At 41.2% G+C, this 19,664-nt stretch overlaps 1 protein-coding gene across 5 annotated transcripts in view; it reads left to right on the forward strand.

The window, feature by feature from the left end:
• Positions 1–5,571: 5,571 nt before the first annotated feature.
• Positions 5,572–19,664, forward strand: part of HDAC9 (histone deacetylase 9) — a gene marked incomplete at its 3' end in the record, with an annotated part of 276,027 nt that continues 261,934 nt past the window's right edge. For 4 of the 5 annotated variants that reach the window (XM_082498905.1, XM_082498908.1, XM_082498907.1 and 1 more), the window contains exon 1: positions 5,576–5,633. In XM_082498905.1, the coding sequence (XP_082355031.1) occupies positions 5,612–5,633 (22 nt within the window). In that variant the 5' untranslated portion in view covers positions 5,576–5,611. Of the gene's footprint in view, positions 5,634–19,664 lie in introns of all 5 variants that reach the window. The other variant, XM_082498904.1, reaches the window with a different exon arrangement.

Here is a 19,664-nt window from a genome sequence, read left to right on the forward strand (position 1 = left end):
ACACATAGGACTAGCGTCTCCCTTGGAAAGCTGGGCATCAACGTGGAAGACCTGGCAAATCTCATACTGCTCGTATCTCTGCTTGCCTCATTCACGGCATAAAAGGGGCAAAGAGCTTTGCTTGTCTGAGGCATTTAAATATTTGTCAATATCTGAGGTTGCTTTTGGCGACATGGCTTGTATTGTTTGTATGCGATTTACCTCTGCCTTGCTGCAAAATATGGAGATTTTAGTTCCAACCTGATAAATAACTGTGTGAGCAGAATAATTGAATCATGTATTCCTAACCTAAATATTATTTTTTTTTTTATAACTCTCTGTGTTTGTTTTTTACTCTTTTAAATTATTTGAGCTTTGTAATTCAGGAAAGTGCCCTTGAATTTATGAAACCCTTAAGCATATGCTTAACTTCAGCCTTGTGCTTATAATCAAGCGCGTGTGGTTGAGGTGTTGTCCTGAATCTAGGACTTAATTTCTAATAGACTTCTTTATGTGAATGGAAAGGCATATTTTAAGAAGAGAAAGAAGTGATAAGTCATCAACTAGTTCCAAAACCCCTCAGCTAATTTGCATGAGAAAGCTGAGAAAGCTGTCTGTATTGTTGTATGAGAGATGGCAGAGACCCATACATTTATCTAGCCTAACGCTCCTTATCCTCAAAACTTTGTAAAGTTTTATTCTCCCATTGTCTGTCACAAAATCCCCTAAAGCTACAGATATGTCTCTTTGTCCCAGAAAATTCCTTTGAAGCTTGAATTGAGCTTAAGCACATATAGAATCGCATTTTTGTCCTCACTTGAAAAACGCCCATCCCGTGGGTTCACGGCACTCCAGAGGAAAAGGAACATGTATTACTGAAGAGGCAACGCCAAAGGCTTGCTACACAGCAGACTAATCAGAGACATTCCTGCACTACATCTTTCCAAGCAGAGCACGTGGATTAAGTTATTCATTTTTCCTGCCCCAGGGGTTTGGAATACCATCCCTTAGTTCCAGGAGGGAGCAGAACCAGACCACTTGAGTATCTCCCCGGATTTCTTTCTACTCTCAAACCATCTGCTTCTCTGTGGTAATAGTCTTCTGCTGTTCGTTAGCCTAGTTAATCCTCTAGCATAAACTGTAGTAATTTATGCCAGAGGTTTGGGTTTCACATGGTACTAATGGTATCTAATGAACTGTGGCTACAGAAACATCTGTTCTATACAATAGTTATTTTTTTTATATTTTTTTAATCCTAGTGATTAGATAGATACAAAAAATAGTTAAGAGCTCTTTAGGCTGCAGAGATTAGAACTCAAAACTTGAGTACTGAAATAGGCCAGATTTAATATTACCCATGCAACTTTAATTTAGCTCTTGCTTGTTTATGCAGTGTTGGATATTGATGCATGTTATTATTTTCATGCATTTACACAGAATACTTGCCAAATGAAAAAGGGGATGAAGGAAGGTTGAATGGGACACCTCTAAGACTGTGGTATCCTCATTTGAGTGCGCAACTAGAAGCTAGAGAACATCTCTTTATTCCATTTTGTCTGTAATATTTATATGACACAATTGAGCAATATGGCAGAAGACTCTATGCAAGAATTCATTTACAAGTAAGAAAACTGCAAAAGTTGAAAATAAGCTATTAATATTAATGAAAGCTATGTTCCAGAATAACATGAGTGAGAAATGGGATATGCTAACAACAAACAGTAATATACCATTTGTACTTAACGAGGAAAGTAAGAAAAGTGCTACTTAATTATAGTGTTGCAGAGTTAATAATGCAGTAGAAATCTTAGCTCTTTCTGATTTCAGTGCTTAATTTCTCAGTCTTAATGTTGCAGTAATGCAGTTTCCAGATTTAATTTCCTTATATTTATTTGTTTTTAGCAACTCAGGAGGCAAATAAGAGAAACACATTGTGAAACCCCTGTAATGAGATCTTAGTGCTATGAACATGCCTTACATTTTCTATAAAGTTGCTGATCGCATTTAGTGTCACCTCAGCAGCACTAAATCATTTCAACAATGTACTCTTACCTTCAGTGTCATTAAAGTTCTCCAAGTTTAGGAAATGCATTTGAAAAAACAGAACAAAACCCCTCGTGTTCCTGTATGAAAATGTCACCTTATAACATCCATAGCTTTAAAAATAAAAACCAGATTTTCTTCAGGCATGAACCCTTTATCCTTTCCCTGTGGGACTCTAAAGGAACTATTTAAACTCATGTGATTGTGCAGTTAAAGGCTGGGCTGACTCAGCAAAGGGTTTAACTACGTGTTTAAAGTCTATTGCGATCAATAGAATGTGAGCATGTGCTTAAATAATATGTTGAAAAGGGATGGATTTACACACGTGTTTTAAAGCTAAGCATGTATCAAAGAAGGCCCATAATACGTCGAAGCAAGTCGGAAGAATTCAGGCTGTAAAAGCCCTACCTTTGGCGTGGCTGACTTCATAAGTAAAATATTTTGATATAATTTTTATATATAATCTAAAATATAAAGCATAATGCTGTAGTTATTATGGTCTGTTAATTAGCTAACATAGGATAGTTGATGTGTCTGTCCACTTAAAATACATGTGCCAAAATTAAGAACGCTTGCAGCTAAATATCTGAATGTACATTTTTTGCTCTTGAAAATAGTTTGCTTTTATTTAGTTACTGAAGTATTTGAAGTCAGTTAGAGCTGGGAATGCTATCTTTAAAAATGCAGCTGCACATATAAGAAGTTATAAACATGTATGGGTACCTAATACCATGATCCCACAGTCCAGCATTTTCCGTGTTCTGACCTGTTTTTAACTTATTCCTCCAGTGTTTCCCTGTAATACGAGACTTGAGGCGCTGAGGTCATGTTCTGGTTGGCGCGAGGGCATAAGCAATTCTACTTTTTTATTTACTTCTGTCTATAAAAAGCTTTTTCCTGAATTAGAGATTTCTGTTTCTCCTGGTGATGCCCCTTGCGCTCGTGTTAAACATCTTCTGCCCTGTACCATCAAAGTGCCGCGTATTTCCCATGAAACATTTGGGTATTTTTATTTTCAAGGGAAGAATGTTCACAATACCAAATCGTCAGCTGATGGTATGTGTGATGTTCATCCCCTGTCTCGCACCTGTACCACCCTACCTGTCACTGTGCTGCCACTGCCCACGTCTGTGCCCCTTTGCAGAGCTGGGTGCATGCTGTCTGCAGAGCTTTGCCGCTGCCCCAGGAAGAGTGCTCCTGGGGAAAACTGGGGGTAGGGAAGAAAGAAGGCAAGGAGATGGGACTCTCGAGCAGCGATAGGTGCTAACTTGAGGATCCCATAGGGAAACCCCCTTGTCAGCATCTTCAGTCTTTGTCTGTCCGTGGGACGGATCCTGACTCTCAGCAGGACCAGGTCATTTGGCTCATGGAGGAAGCAAAGGTTTGTGATGATGGAGGAGATTTGAGCCGTGGACCTCCCAGGTGCCATCAAGTATCCAAACACCACAGGAGGGTTACAGCACTTTGTGATTGTGAAATATTTTTTTTGGTAAGACAATTGTGAGAAGTTAAAAAAAAAATACTACCCTTGGCTACAATCTGTTGTTTTAGTTGAAGAGAAGACAGATGATCCATTGCCAAAGGGCAGAACTGAGCCTCAAGTACTGGGTAGATTCCTTAGTCTTCCCTAGCAAAAGGTGCTGGAGGTAGTTGAGAATTCAGTGGATTTCTGGAAAGCTCTGAGACAACCTCTGTATAGGATTACCTCTGTATAGTATATTGATTACAGTGAGGAATCACATCCCTGTGGCCATTGTTGCTCCCCTAGAGCAGGGACATGGAAGTGGACGCGTAATTTTGGTAGGTGGGTGGTCAAGCTGCTGTATCATATACGTAGGTAGTGACAGGCTTTGGTCACCTGTGTAACAAGTGCGACAGGGCTGAGCAGGACCCAGAGTACCATCTGTAACAGCGAAGTGATGCTTATCTACGTGTAGGTAATATTAATCAGCAAACAAGATACACAACTTCTGAAATATCATTATGAAAAATAAACTTCACATAGCTCGTGTGAAACCTGCCAAGACGCAGAGGAGCGTGGTGCTCTTGTCTGATACGCTGTCAAACACTGCTCTTCTCAAACCACATCATCTTGTATGACTGAGAAAGATGCCGTGCAAATTGCCTAATGCTTCTAAAAATAAGCGTGAGCTGCTCAGCCCCTCTCCAAATTTTAGCAAGTCAACCGAACAGCGCATAGTCGGTAAGCGTGTCTAACACGCTGTGCCACAACTGGTGACTTACTATAAGAATTATATCAAGCGTGCTAAATACGGAAAGGCTGCTTATAGCTGCTCGCACAAAACCCGGTCCCTCATTAACATCTGCCCCCACCTTCTGCTCCCCCCGCCGCCCTCCCCGAGCCCTGCGTTAGCTTCAGAAATGGCCTCTCCCGAGGAGGCTGTGGGTCCCGCAGGCAGCAGCCAGGCTCCCCCCCCCCCTCCCCCCCCTCGCCAAAGCCAACTGCGGCGTAGCCAGAGAAACGGGCAGCAAAAAATAGACCGGCAGGATGGCCGCGCGTGGGCGAGGCAGAAACCACATCGCCAGCAAAAACCTCCCGCCGTTATTTTAGGACCGATAACAGTCGGCCCTGGCGTTTCGCTGGGCTTCTCACAAGATACTCCCCGGGGGAGGGCGAGGAGAGCGTCTGTCCCGCTCCCTGCCTTGCCTTCCGCCCTTCCCTGGCTTCTCCCCGCCGAAACGGGCCGGGCAAGGCCGAAGGGGTTAATCGCGCTCGAGGATGAGGACGGCCGGGCGGGTTTGAAAGGCAGAGACTGGACAGCTGTGTTTGCTGTGGTATTTTTAAACGCATTAATGCAGGCTCCGATCACCCGGCCATGCTTGACCTATTTTTGGCTCAGGCCGGCCATTGTTCTATTTCTGCCTGCCGCTGGGCCACGCGGGTGTCGATTCAAATGCAAATGAGTTATCGCTGCCGCTGCTCCCGCCAACTTCGCCCGGCCGGCCGCCCCACAGCCTGGCTGGGAGAGGAGCGGGGCGCGGGGACACCAACACTGGTCCCGGCTGGGGTAACTCAAACTCAACCCTCGGGGGCTCCCAGTCCCTGGAAAAGGGGGGCTTACACGGTTTGATGGTTTTTAAGAGACTGTGTTCCCCCCCCCTCCTCGCCCCTCACCCTCCCTACCCTGCCAGAAAGCCCCGAAGCGCGGAGATATTTCTTCATTTCTTCTTCCACCTGCCGTTGGCTGCCCGAACGCAACTGCTCCAACTCGGCGGCACGCAGCCCCCCGCACGCTGACGGCTCCCTGCCAGCAGGCGGGGGCTGCCCAGAGGGGATTTGGGGGATTTTTTTTTTTTTTTTTTTTTTCCCCGCCTCTCCCGATAGATGCTCGTGCAAACACTTAAACGTTGCTAATTGCCACCACGTTATTCTCTTAGAACCCTCGCTGGAGGAGGTAGGACCGCAGAGGGTCGTGCCCGACGCCCCTGTGCGAGAGTGCAGTGATGAATCTCTCATGTAGCTGAAGTGCAGACTGGTCGGAATATGCTGCAGACAATTTACGAGAGTGAATCGTGTTTTTCCTCAGATGGGGTTTCTGGACGTGAACAGCTCTTGGCTCAGCAAAGAATGCACAGCATGATCAGCTCAGGTAAGAGACAGCTCCCTACCTTGGACTTCAGTGGCTGACTGGGAAAATACAGCCCGGCGCGACAAGAAAACACCCCTCCTTTAAAGAAGTGGCTTTATTTTTGTGGGCTTTATGTAAGTTGCTGCTAAATAATTACCCCTACGATAGTATGTTAGAGAGCAGCTGCTGCTTTTGCGGGGAAATTGTCTCCTTCAGTCTGCTGCTTTCCAGCCAGAGCAAAACACTCACAACCGAAATCTAGTTTGGGATTCCGTGTTTGTTTTGTTGTGTGGTTGCAAAATGGGGCTCGTGGTACAGGCTTATTCACAGAGGGAGGCTTCCTCCAACAGCCCTTGTCAGGAGGCTGCAGTTAGAGCCCCTCATAGGCAATTCTGGGCGTATGTCTGTTGTAAACAGGAGTTGGTCTCTCTGTGAGTTTCCTTTTCTCCAGTTTGCATACAAAGGGGGTTTAATACTAATCCCTTTCTCTTTTCAGTACAGTGTTACTTTAAAATGCCTTTAATATGCATGGCTTATTTTGTTACTTTAAAAATATTTGAGAACTTGGCAATGGTAGTCATATGTAATGACTCACTGAGATGTAAATTGGATAGTTTTTTTAATGAAGGCATTTCAAAGCTGCTGTGAAAGAACAGCGGATGTTTCCTCATGTATTTGAAGCTACCCTTGTATTTTATTATCTAGTTTCTTTGCTAGCTGTGTTTGAGACCTGCAAGTGATGTTACTGAGGATGAATTAAGTTGGAAGAATTGTTGCCATTCAGATAAAATTTCAATTAAGACAGGCTAAAAATGGAAAAACATCAGGTTACTCTTGCTTCTTAAGCTGTCTGAATTCCAGTTCTGTTCTTATTGGGCTGTAGCTCTGTCTTTTGAGGCACAATGTTATATCTTTTATATCTTTTTAATCCTAGGGTTTTGACTTTGTTTTTCATAAAGTTGGTTCTATAAAGGACCTATGCATAGAATGCAGGGTGAATTGTTTACATGTACTTTAGTCTTAGTTTACCTCCCTCTTTCTCCTTTCCCCTTTCCCCTTTCCCCTTTCCCCTTTCCCCTTTCCCCTTTCCCCTTTCCCCTTCTCCTTTTTTCTCCTTTTCCTTTTCCTTTTCCTTTTCCTTTTCCTTTTCCTTTTCCTTTTCCTTTTCCTTTTCCTTTTCCTTTTCCTTTTCCTTTTCCTTTTCCTTTTCCTTTTCCTTTTCCTTTTCCTTTTCCTTTTCCTTTTCCCCCTTTTTTTTCCACAAAACTTGGAAGTGCTTCTCAGTTTTTAAGATTAATTATGTGTGTAGACCACAGCTCTCTTCACATATTGCCTGTTTTGGTACACCTGTTGAGCCCATGTTTGTTTGTTTTAAAAAAACTGTTTCTTTTCCTGCTTTATAGAAAAAGAACTTAAAGCCTTACTTGTGTTTCTTTCTTAAAAAACTGAGAATCCCTAATGGGGATGGAGACTTCCAACTGTTAATATTTAAGACTGGCAATTTTTCTGTTCCTTTATAAATCTGCTGGGTTAGTTTGTTTCTTTTTGGGTCTCTCAAAGAATTTACTGCTACTCTAACTTCTTAAAAGAGATATTCATCACATATTACAGTTCCTTTGTCAAGGACAGAAATCAGGTGAAACACTTGCTAACGAATATGAATAGCAAAGCTCTAGCACAGACAGTGGGTAGAAGCAGAAGTTCCTCTGAAAATGTTATAGTTCTGCAAAGCCATACACAGTGTCAACCTCTTTTTCAAGAATTACTGCTTTTCTTTGGTTTTCCTGAACAGCTCAGCAGGAGTCCAGTGCTTTTCTGTTGGTCAAGGAGATAAGACTGACTGCTTCCCCTCCCTCCTGTTGCTTTTTTTTAATACTATGTCAAGTTAAAGTTAGATGTACACAAGTGAAAATCTGGTTTTTTAGCTCACTGTGCTACCTTGTAACTGCCAACTAATGTTGCTTTAATAATTGGACTTTTCTCATTTGAAACACAAGGCAGGCAGGTAATTTTCTGTGAATTTATAGCTCTGCTTTTCTTCACTGGAGACCAGAATATCACGTAACAGTTGATTTTTATCTGATATTACATTAGGCCTATATAACATATACAATTTCCCCTGTAGTACCAACTAGAATAGACGGGGTTTTTAGATTTTTAAACAGACCCAAAACCTTAGTCAAGACTATTACCCAGTTAAAAGATGTTTAAATATATATTCAGTAGAACACAAAACATTCCTCGCTGTTTCTGTTCGTCTTTAAAACATACAACTATACTGCAAGTAGTTGACTTTGTACATAGTCTGCAGTTTAATTCACATCACATGAAACCACAAAGCCTGGTGCTGCTGTCCATTACCTGCAGTTCCCTCAAGTTCAGGGTCTTGCAGGATCAGGCCTGGTGACTCTTCAGGTATTGTCTCCCTCTGTGCTGCATACAGGGGAGAAAGAAATAGCCAGGGTATGACGATGTGCTCTAGTGTTTGGAGTAGCTACAATCAGTCATTTGAATTTTGCTTATCGCAGCGCCCTTACTTTAAAGTTTTTTTCACTTACATGTATGTGACTTTTGCTCAGGTTAAAAGGTTGTATGTATTTAAGAAGATCCCTGAACATTTAGTCTGCACCCTCGATATTCTTGAAGTCTTAGAAGCAAGCATAACTTAAACACTCCATGGATTTTTTGGTTTGCTAGTTTCCAGATGCAATGGGCATGTATTATGCAAGTCTGATTTTAAACTGGGCTGGCGCCATCCCCAAAGAGGATGGATTCAATGGCCAGTGGATACATATTTGCAAAACAAACTGTCTAAGGAATTTCTGACAATAGCAGGGATAGGAAATACTTGTGTCATGTGAAGCAGTTCTTCTGGTATTCCCTCAATTACTGCTTTGCCTGTCTGTCTCCATCCCTGCTTGCAAATCAGACTATGAATGAGATGATCTGGATAGGTACCAATCAAAAGTCTAATTATGAATGGAGCAATCTAGATCGGCACTGACTCAAGAAGCTGTGTAATTTGCAGACACCTACACCTCACTGCAGAGAGCAGTTTCAGCTATCTTGAGAAGAGTGAACTAGATTCTCCCATATGGTACTGTTGCTCTAAAATGCAGCAGTAAGTGCTGTGCATCCTTATTTAAGATAATGATGATGTTGCATTCTTATTTGATACCATAATTATTTTAGCTTCATGATTTACAAAATAGATCTGGAGTCTAAAGCCTCTTATTTAGTTGGAAGTCCTATTTAACTCTGCTGTTGCTTTTATTTTACCCCAAAAATCTCAACTTCCACGTGCGTGTAATGCCACAGTGGACTCCAGCATTCAGGCTGACTCTTCGCAGAATAAACTGTTAAGTCCTTGAAAAAAAGCATGTGGTGCAGCGCAGTCCGTAGCAAGAACACTCACTAAAATTTAGTCAATAAATAACTAATGCAGGGCTACGTTACTCAAATAGATGTCAGTTGTGTGAAGGAGAAGAGAGAACCTACCCAGCCGTGGTATCTATAGGTGTGGGTCTTTAAGAAGTAACGCCAAGTTCATTAACTTCTGGTGATTTAATATACTGTGCTGTATTTCAAAAGGGTAAGGTTGCTACATTTACTTCACCGGCCATATTTTGACGTACACCCTTGCACTGGCCTGCCTAAATGATGCCTTTATTATTGGCTTTTATTGGATAAGGCATCTTCTGCTTCCTGCCCGAAGCTGTTGTGTTAAAAAATCAAGAGTTCAAGGAGATCTTGAGCTTAAAGCCTTGGCTCGTCACCGGGTTGACAGGTGACCTGAGCAAGTTACGCAATCCTGCTTACGTCAGCGAACCCTTCTGTAAAATACGGAAAATGATACCTGTCAGGCTCAGGAGTCTATAGAGCAAAACTATTCTAAAGGAAATATATAGTGATTCAGAATGATTAATTTGATTGACTTCATCTACCTACAGGCTTGCAAAACACCTGCAATTTCACAAATGTAGTAAGTGAATATAGTCACGGTATTTTGTTCTCTGCACCAGTCAGGAAATTCAAGCTGTGTCACTTGAATATAAATGACAGAATCAATGCTACACGCATCGTGTTGTACGTGGGTTGACAGGTTCTCCTGAGCGATCTTCCCCCAGTAAACCCCGATGTACAAAATTTATCTCATATGGTGTATCTATTGTGTGGCCGCATGACCACGTATACACGTTTGTACACCTGCATTTATTTTGCCTTCAGGGAAAATTCTTTGGTGTTTGCTCTCCTGTTTTTTTTTCTGGCCAAACAAAACTTTCACCTGCTCAACTGTTCCTGTGGAGAGATTGCGGAAAGCAAGTTCGTTTAAAGGTTTTCTCTGTTATTCATGAAAAAGTTGACATATTTGCATATCTGAATCAGGTAACGTAAACTTCTTACCACATATGCAACATTTTGTATCTGTATCTCAAGCGCTAACTCTTCAGAGAGAGCGAGAATAGATATGCTGAGCTTTTACTTTGTGATTCTCTTCAGAGTAATGAGAAAAAGTAGTGTGAAAATTCAGTTCAGGGAAGTTCTGGAAAACAGCCGGAGAGGCTTTTTCACTGCCTGCCATAAAGGTTAGGTAGAAAAAAAACCCTAGTGCTTCACAGTAGTAGCTGAAGTATTTGAATTAATTGTTACAGAAGAGTAAGGCCTTAGCCTTAACAGTTAAAACAATGAGAAGAGATGAGCAACACAGACCTGCAGGTCTTACGTAGTTAAAACCTCACTGATTTTGAGTAGAGGCTCTGCCCAGCAATGTATGCTGGACAAGAATTGGTTATGAATTCAGTTGAACAAAAATGTAGCAAAATGGAATGAAGCCGCTTTTTCTGTTTTACGTTATTGAGAAGACATTGAGTACAGACCAATGTTGTCAACTTCATGTGTCCTCTAATGCTGTAGCATTGCTTTTTCTTTCTTCTTTTTTTATTTAAGTCCCAGCTTCTGAAGTCATGTGTTACCTGACAGTCTTACTTTGTATTAGAAGATATATTTATAGGTTGTGGGAAAAGCCTGGAATAGGAATTTCAAAGTACAAGATTGACAAGAATAGCAAGCTACAAAAGCTGGAAAGAAAATAAAAAAGAATGCAGACCATCATTTCAAAACCTCTTAGAGCATCTTTCCCGATGCCATTAAACACTGTATTTAATACTGAGGTTCACTAGTACTGGCACTAGGACACTAGCTCCCCTCTCTTTGGTGTGTTGAGCTAAATCACTTTATTCAAAAAGAGGTTTTTACTTCAGCCATTTATTATTTTAGCTGTTCAGCTTTATAACACCTGTTGGTTTTGCACGGCGCTCAAACGCACATGGTTTCACAGCCAGAGTCTTCCCTCCTGTAAAAATGTGTACAGAACCCATTTAGTTCATTAAGGTTTGTGGTGGATGTGAGGAATATTTGTAACTCTTCCTACTACCAGAGCTTTAATCAGACGTCTGTTTCTGTACCAACTGCCCGGCCCCTTTCTTCTGCACAGTCTTTGCAGAGAAAGCAAAAGCTGTGAGAAAACAGAATAGATACATTGCCTGCAAACATATGTGTGTATACACATTAATTACAGGTTTTGGTATAGATGATGGGGAAGGTTTCAGGTGCCGTTGCATTTTAACCTTTCCCAACTACTTTTGTGGGAGGGGTTTTTGTATGGTGGGTGCAGTCCAAAATATTGTAGAGAAACTAATAGGCAGATATTGTTGTTAAACACATGAAAATCTAAAATGCCCTGTTCTGTGGATCTCTTTAACAGGCTGACTCCTCTGGGTCAGTTATTCTTAGCCTAGTTATTTTCATCTTATGGCATTACAGGTCTAAGATTAGCCTGTTAGGCGTTATCATGCCATCTGAGTTACCTCCTAATATAACTGTACACCGGAATGATTATTTATAGACGGAGCATTCTGTCATTTTTGCTTTATTTCTGGTAGTTTAAATAAAGAAGAGCAACATTGAAGAAAAACCACAGATTCCTTCCTGCTGCCAAAACAACATGATAACTGCCTGCTGAGGGGCAGGGATATTGTTTAAAACGTGTGCTTGCAGCAGATGCAAACATCCTCTTTATCTCCCCCACTTCTACTGAAACGAGGTACCACTGCTCCCATCTCCTCTGGAGGAGGGAGAGGGCTGCCAGATCGATGCGCCGAACGGCAGAGAACACAGGGCTGGGGTTGCTGATGAGAACAAGGATATCCAGATGCTATTTTTAGGGGCTGGCACTGTCAACCTCCATGTTCAGTGTGAACATGTCACATATGCACACAGCTTCTCCAAAATGGACCCGTCTCATTTTGTTACATGAAAGTAATGTCTGCTGTTCAATTAGCCTTCTCGGTGCTTTTCACAGGCATAATTGGAAGCTTCAGCAAATTGACGCATTTTTAGCAAACCATTCTTTATGGCTGCTTCACAGACATTTCTGCTCACTAGAAAAACTTGAATCCTAAAGGCGAATTGCCATTCAGAAACACGGTAAGGCACGTTCTCCCCTAAGGATGATCACCGGGATCTTTGTGCTCACATGTGTTTAACTAGGAGCAAGCTTTTAGTGACAGTTTAGTAAAGAGCAACAAAAATAGTCAAGCGGCAGATCTTCAGCTGGGTGTCAGCGCAGCCTCTGGCTGTGGTTGTTGCTCAGGAAGCTGGCATTTTATAAAATAGTGAAATATCGATGGATTATCTGGTGAACCCCATCTTTTCTTTTTTTACCTTTTTTCCTCTAAATAAATGGCATGTTTCTATCTTTGTCCATATAAATATCCATTTACTGGGTGTAATCGGGGGGCACCTGATTTGTTCTACTTTAAAGTGTTACCGGTGTAAAAAGCCTTGCAAAATCGGTGGAAGCCTTTGCATGGTTGAATGATACGATGCTGGTTTGAGTCCTATTCTATAATAAGCACCTCGTTTCTTTTTTGTCAGGCTGGCAGTTCTGTGCATGACTGTAAAGGTACTGTGGCATTTAGTATAATCTGGGCAAAGCCAACACATCTGTTTCATTTGTTTTGTGTCTCCTGGTTGTATGCGCCTTCCAGCTTCTGGAGTATACAAACATGACAAGAGCTCCAAGAATTCAAGCCCTGTCTGGATGAATGTGCTTGAAATGCAGGGTGCTTTATTCTCATGATAGCACGTTCCTTCTAGTAATGAAACTGAGTATCATCAAAGGGAGACAAGAGAAGGAAAGGAATGAATTCTTGGAAAATCCAAGTCTATAAATCATGTTTTTACAATCAAAGCCTATTGTTCTCTTTCATGATCCCTGTGGTTGAAGGTATTCGTGCCACAGGGAGGAACCGCAGCTATTCAATTTCAGAGAAGTCTGGAATGGAATAATGAGGAAGTTTAATGTTAATTTAATAATTTCCCCTAATTGTTCTGTTCTTAATCCAAGTTTCCTTTTTCTTTCTTGGTGCCCAAGGCCACCACCTTGTTGGTGTGGCACAGTAACAGTATGAGAGGGAGGAGGGAAAACAGACTGTTAGTATTTAATCTTACATAAAGACTCTTTTTGGTGTTTGCTACTCCTATTTACATTTAGTAAAATGTCAGTGATGGCCTTTTGTTTACCTGTTCACAACTCCTCTTCTTGCAGAGACAGGAAGTTCTTAGTTCTCTTCATCTACTTGTTTGATCTCTAGATCAACATCCCTATTGAAAAACATGTATTTTTCCTAAGTCTTATGAAGTTTTTTCCTATGGATACAAAAGAAGTAAAACTCCCGGACTGCTCAAGTTTTTGATATTCTAATTTGAATCTGACCTTGAAGTCATAAAATGCATAAAGAATACACATATTACAGTATCACCAAGGAACATAAAATAAAATACCTAGATTTTTTTGAGATTTCATGCTGACATGAATAGTGACAGAATTAGTATAAGGCACAGAACGGTGTAAGAAATAGCAAAAAGAAAAATCATCAGTATGAGCTTTATATTAAGATGTCTACTTTTACATGTAGATACATATTGGTAAAAGACTTTATAGAAGTTACTTAGGTGCCTCAAAACGCTCATCATAAAAATCCTTGCACGGCAGCTGCTGAAATCTAGTGGGACCTAAGTTCAGGAGAGCTCTTCACCTCAGGAATCTGGTAGATGCTCACCAGCCTGTGTCATGCATATGCTCAAAACTTTTCTAGGCTCCGAAGACAGATCCGCTCATTCCCACGCACGGGTCAGAAAGTTGGCATTCTTTTATTTGCTGTCACTGTTTTTTCCAACAGGCTCTGTTTCAGAAGAAGAAGAAGAAAGTTTTACTCTCTTGTTTCTTTTAAGAATTGGCAATAGTTACCATAGAAGGAATTCCATAGGAAATCGTAAGTCTTACCTAGGTTTCTTCAAGGAGTATGAGGGGACGACTGGCAGGAGGAAAAGAGGTTTGAAGGAAATATGAGACAATTTTACAAATGGAGTAGTAGTGCAGAGATGAGCTATACAAGCACTTCCTATGATAAAATGCTGTTGTGAGGGAGGGTGGGCAAGGCATCGAAGATGCAAGAGAACTATGTGGGAGGTGGAAACCAGGGGAGATTGTAAGTACAGTTCTAACTGTCCATGAACAGAGGAAAAATATAGGTGAAAACAGTTATGAAAACAATCAGCTTCCACGGAGATGAGAGAAGTTTTTGTCAAAAAAACCCTCCGAAGCCATAATGAAGAATATATGGGGAAGTAGGAATATTTTAGAATCAACGAAAGTTGTTAAAAACGACTCAGGACCATGTTACTCTTGTAATCACACAGTAAGCGAGTATCCAGGCGTTTCTCTCACTGCTGTACGGACTATTTTTCTGTTGTGTTTTTTTTTTTTTTGTCTGAGTAATTTGTTTAGGAGAGGGAGAAGTGTAGGACACTGAATCTGTCTGCGCACAGACTACAAATTCTGCTGCATCTCACCATCCCGAACTACTCTCCCCACCCCCCTTTCCCCAAATGTAGCTCAGCTTTTCCAGAGAACCTGCAGAACAATGGCAGCAGAGCTTTGCCATAAATTCCCATCACTGTGCCAGCTGCACCATTCCTGTCTTGCCTTTTCTGCTTGGCCTGGTAGGCAGTTTTCTGAGCTCTGTGCTTATTTTCTGGGGTTGTGTTTTTTTTTTTTTCCTCTCATGCCAATGCATAGAGCATGATAATGGGGCAGATGGAGAACTTACTGGGGAAAGAAGGGAAATTACAAATGACAACATTGAAGGGCTATAGGCAAAGAAATAAAGAAGGAATGCTAATGCAGCTGAATTAAATAATGGTGATGCTATGGATGATTAAGGATACTAATACTGACACAGCTATTTTGTTTAGAAAATAAATGGTTAGAAATAGGAATATTTAGAAAAAAATTACCCTTGGGCTAAAATTCTCAAACCTCTAAGAGTGAATGCCTCTCTCTGGTCACTGGTCATGCATATATACTTGCCACTGGTATGCATATACTGTTACAGAAGCTGTATGTGCATAGACTTATCAACAATCTTACTCTGTCCCCCCTCAATGGGGACATTTTGGTATGGCTATTAAAATCTGTCAAAAATTTCAGGAACTCGTGAGTGTCACAATTTAGTTCAGGTAAGCTCAGATGAGTGCCCGAGGCAAAGTGCTTTTCCTCCTCCTGCAGGACAAGCAGCCTACAGGAGGTGGATGTGCATCCCATAAACATCCCTGTCTGTCTGACATTCTTCATCTGCAGATATCCAGAGGTCTGCAGCAGCACACATTTATTCCGGAAGACCTCGGAAACTCATTCTTAAGGAGCTGGTTTTGTTACTCCCCTCTAGGGAATACTATTGCTAGGTCTGTTCTGGTAGTGACTAGGAGCTCTAGGTGCAGGGCAGGTTATAAAACATTTAGCAACAAAATAGCCTTTATTGTTTGGAAAGATGTGAGTGTGGAAATCTGGACTATTCCTTTCTTCATTTTCCTCTTTCTCCTCTTTTATTTTTTATTTTTGTTTTCTGTGAATACTATGTATGTGGTTGTACAGATGTAAGGCCTCAGTACATAGGAGTGAGGGAGGTCTGTAGAGATGGCAGCTGGTGATGCTTGGAAGGAACAGCAGCGGTCCCATCCTCTCACTGATCCTCTCCCTGGTCCTGGGCTGTCCTTCCTCTGCTGAACAGTCACGTCCCTTGTACCGACACATGCATTCCTATGTCCATTGGGAGTGATGGAGTGAATAGCTGTCCCCAGTTAAAACGTGCTGTCCCCCAGTTCTCTGTGCCGCTGCAGGTGTGTGCTGTGGTGTGGGGAAGGAGGACATCATCCTCGAGGTCGGAGGGGCCACGAGCCGGGAAGGGAGGCACAGCAGTTTCTCTCAACTTCAGCTATCGCATTCCGTGGCCTCAAATACATGTCAAACTGGTGCTTGGGAAGTCTTCTGTGTCCGGAGAATACATCCCGTGCTCCTCTCGATGTTTAAAGGACAGAGCCTAAAATTTCACACCCAATTAGCACCTTGTTAAACTCCAGTTAACTACATAGCACTTTACCCTTAAGTAGAATTTATGCTAATATTGTCCCTATGAAGCTGTCAATAATTACCTTTCATCATCCATAGGGCACATTTCATCTGTTAATACAAAAGGAAAATACCCTACAAATGTACATTGTTTCTTATTAAGTAGAAAATTGTATCTGTGCTGGCTTCAGCAATCTGCACCAAAATTGAACATTCTGGAAGCAGTAGCCATCTGCACGTCTGAACCATATCAGTCCTGGTGCGGTGCCACGTGAAGAGTCTGCTCCAGGGAAGCCTTCACGGCTCTTGCATTCAATTTCTGCTTCGATCTTTTTTTAATCTTTCTTTGTGGAAAAAACGTTTTGCCAGACATTCTCCCACTGTAATCCCTCCTATCCTCCTTTATTTTTGTAACCTAAGAGTGCTCCAGTGTACCCTTAACCTTCCTAGACAACCTGGAAATCGGTAGAATTCAAGTTATGGGAGGAAAATTTTCCTTCATGTGATGCTGTTCCCTGCTTGCTAGTTAGGTACTGGAGTCAAATACTTCCCTGTGTAAACCAAAACCATAAAGTAACTCTTAACTGATGCTGACGTGCTAGCAAACGCAGGTCAAAAGGACCATATAGTCGTCATGATTGTTGCTGTTCATTTCTTACTGAGCGCAGTTTCAGGTTGAAGGCACAGTGTGACTCCCACGTCTGGCACCGGGCCGTGCAGAGCCTGGCGACGTGAAAGTGCAGACGTTTTTTGGATGAGAACCCTTCAAAGTGACTGTGCTCTCCACAGTAACCCCCCAAGTAGAAGATGCCAGATCTGAAAGGGGAGAGATTTTCATTGCTGTTCCTTTGCTGTGAAAGTCTGTACCTCTGAACTGGGGACAGTCACAGACTGTGTCCCCAACGGGACAGAATGGAAAACCAGAAGCATTAGTTAGTAACATTTATATAGGATATAATGTGTTGTGTCCAGCTGTCAGGACTTGGCACTTGACTAATTGTCCAAACCCTCAGTAGAGAGAAGAAAACTCATCTTTCCCCTTAGATAACACGTTCAGGTGTTTGAACTTCATGATTATGAATGCAATTATAAAGTCTGCCTGGAAGACAGTAGTTGCTTTCTGCAAAAGAGAAAGGCTATATGGATTAATCTTACATTTCTGCGCTAAATCTACTTTGTTGTTCTGTAACCCTTACTTGCACTCCCCAGAAGGTCCGTAGTTATGCAAATAGTTCTCATTTATAATATGGTTTTCCTCTTCCAATATAGATGGATGGATGCTTAGGTGGATATAAATAGTATGTGTTCCATGCAAAACAAAGCGTAGTAGTGCAAATGAAAATCAGGCTCTTTTTACTTATGGAAGTCTTTCCAAGCTCTTAATCATCTTAAATCCAATTAGCCTTTTCCTGTTTGTGACATGGCTCCCTTTGAGATAGGATAACTGAACTGGAATATTCCTGATGACAAAGCCTCGTTGATGAATATGAAGACTTCCTTTTATCCTGCTTTCTGTACTTCCTGTTTTCATTTTTGGATCTTGCTGTACATTGACCACATGTTGTCACTGAGCTGTCTGCAATGACAGCCATCTGTTTTTAAGGTTATGTTAAGGTTAATGAAGCACAGTAAGGTACATTCCACTCATTCCTCCCAGTAGAAATTACTGTGCATATACAAAAAATGACTGAACTCCTCTATTTTGTTTCCCAATCACAAAGCTTTGAGGACCTCTGGCATTCCTCAGAGCCTTCCAAGAAATATCCTGAAGAGATTTGTTTCATCTTTGGTTTTAACCCAATCAATCTTTTTTCCATTATTCTTCTTTCCAGACCTCTGTTAAAATAGCAATTACTGTTGCCTCACTACACTATCAACCTTGTCTTAAATTTAAATAGAATATTTCCCTTCTGCTTTTTATTTTTAAAACGGTTTCTGATCAGCTGTAGAGTTCTTGTAACTTCTCATAAAGGCCAGAGCAGGACACAAACTCCAGCGAGACACCTTGCGAAGGACATTTTGCAAGTCCAGCTAAGTCTGTGGAGCAGATCCTTAACAGGTACCAAGTGCCACAGCCCCACTGAAATCCAGACCCTTTTTTAGTCAATGTTTTTTTAACCCTTTGAAAGAATTTGTTATGCTTCTGTCTCGAAATATGCATGCAATTATAATTCAAAGCTCATAACTGCATCCTGCAAAGTCAGTTTGCATCAAACTTGATTTGTTCCCTAAATGTCTGTGAGATTAAAACAAGTCAAATTTAAACAAAAATTGGCTCCGTTGTGGCTGTTAACAGAGGATATAGTTTCTGAGAGAACATATGGGGAAAGAATATCTCTTTCCCTTTCTTCTTTTAAAATTACACACATGACTCGTTTGGCTAAAATAATTTTTGCAAATCTTTTGTAAGATTAATCTGTAAGCTCAGACAAAACATTAGAAATTTTAAATTCAAAACAACTTGTTTTAAAAATATCAGGAGATTAAAGCGATTACAGTAGTTTATGCATTTCAACCTTTACTAGAGTGTTCACAATTATAGCGGTATAAGCAGATCATATTTAAAACAAACGAAGTATTTTTGCTTCACCGCTCGTTTGCAATACTGTCTGTAGTTGTGGTCCAAAGAGTTTAAAATGAAAAGAAAATATAAAGATTACAAATCTGATATAAATGCTAGAGGATAAAACATATGAAGAGGGATTAAGGGAGCTATATTTATAGTCTATAACAGAGAGAGCTCGAGGGACATGGGCACAAGCTATAAATAACTTCAAGGTAACAATATAAATGAAGGAAGGGAATTATTTGTTCTCAAAAGATGGTGAGGCATGGAATAATAGCCTGAAGCAAAGAAAAGAAAAGTTTAGGTTAGATGTTAGAACTCTTTTCTAGCAATAAGAGCTGTGGAGAGCAGAGATATACATAACTAAGGTAGGAGGCTGAAGCAGTACCTAAGGCACCAACTACAGTTATTTGGCCAAAGATTAAAATTACTCGTAGATGGAGTCATGTTATCTTACCTGTATATTTTAAAATCCCCACATTTCATGATATGCATTAATTTCCCATGAAGACTACATATATACAACATTCCTTCTAAGATTATTGTGCAATTTTAACCAGATTAAGGGTAAAAAATAACATTATTAGTCAATTATAACCTCATTTAGAAGTGGGATTATAACGTCATATTATTTTAATCAAAGTGGTGGAGTCTCCTGCTATTGTTTGTTCTGATGAGAAGGGAGAAGTCCTCTGTTCTCCTCAGTCTCTAGATGAGATGGTGGCTTTTGAACACCGTAACTTTAGGTTGCTGGTAAGCAAAATAGCTTGTGTGGATCGTACGTGGTGATGTCAGAACACGGGCCGTTTGCTGGCTACTGCTGACTTCACTAGAATGAAACGCCTTATGTAGGTTGGGTGCTGGCCTGCTTCAAAGCGAACCTTGATACGGCTGTGACAGAAGGAAGAGGAGGGAGAAAGGACACGAACCCCAGAATGAATTGGAGCGTTGTAACTATTCCATTGCACCCAGATACACATCTCTCAAAGCAATATGGTTCGAGTCGAGGTCATTG

The sequence above is a fragment of the Vanellus vanellus genome (genome assembly GCF_965231255.1).
Source record: "Vanellus vanellus genome assembly, chromosome: 2".
NCBI lineage: Eukaryota > Metazoa > Chordata > Aves > Charadriiformes > Charadriidae > Vanellus > Vanellus vanellus.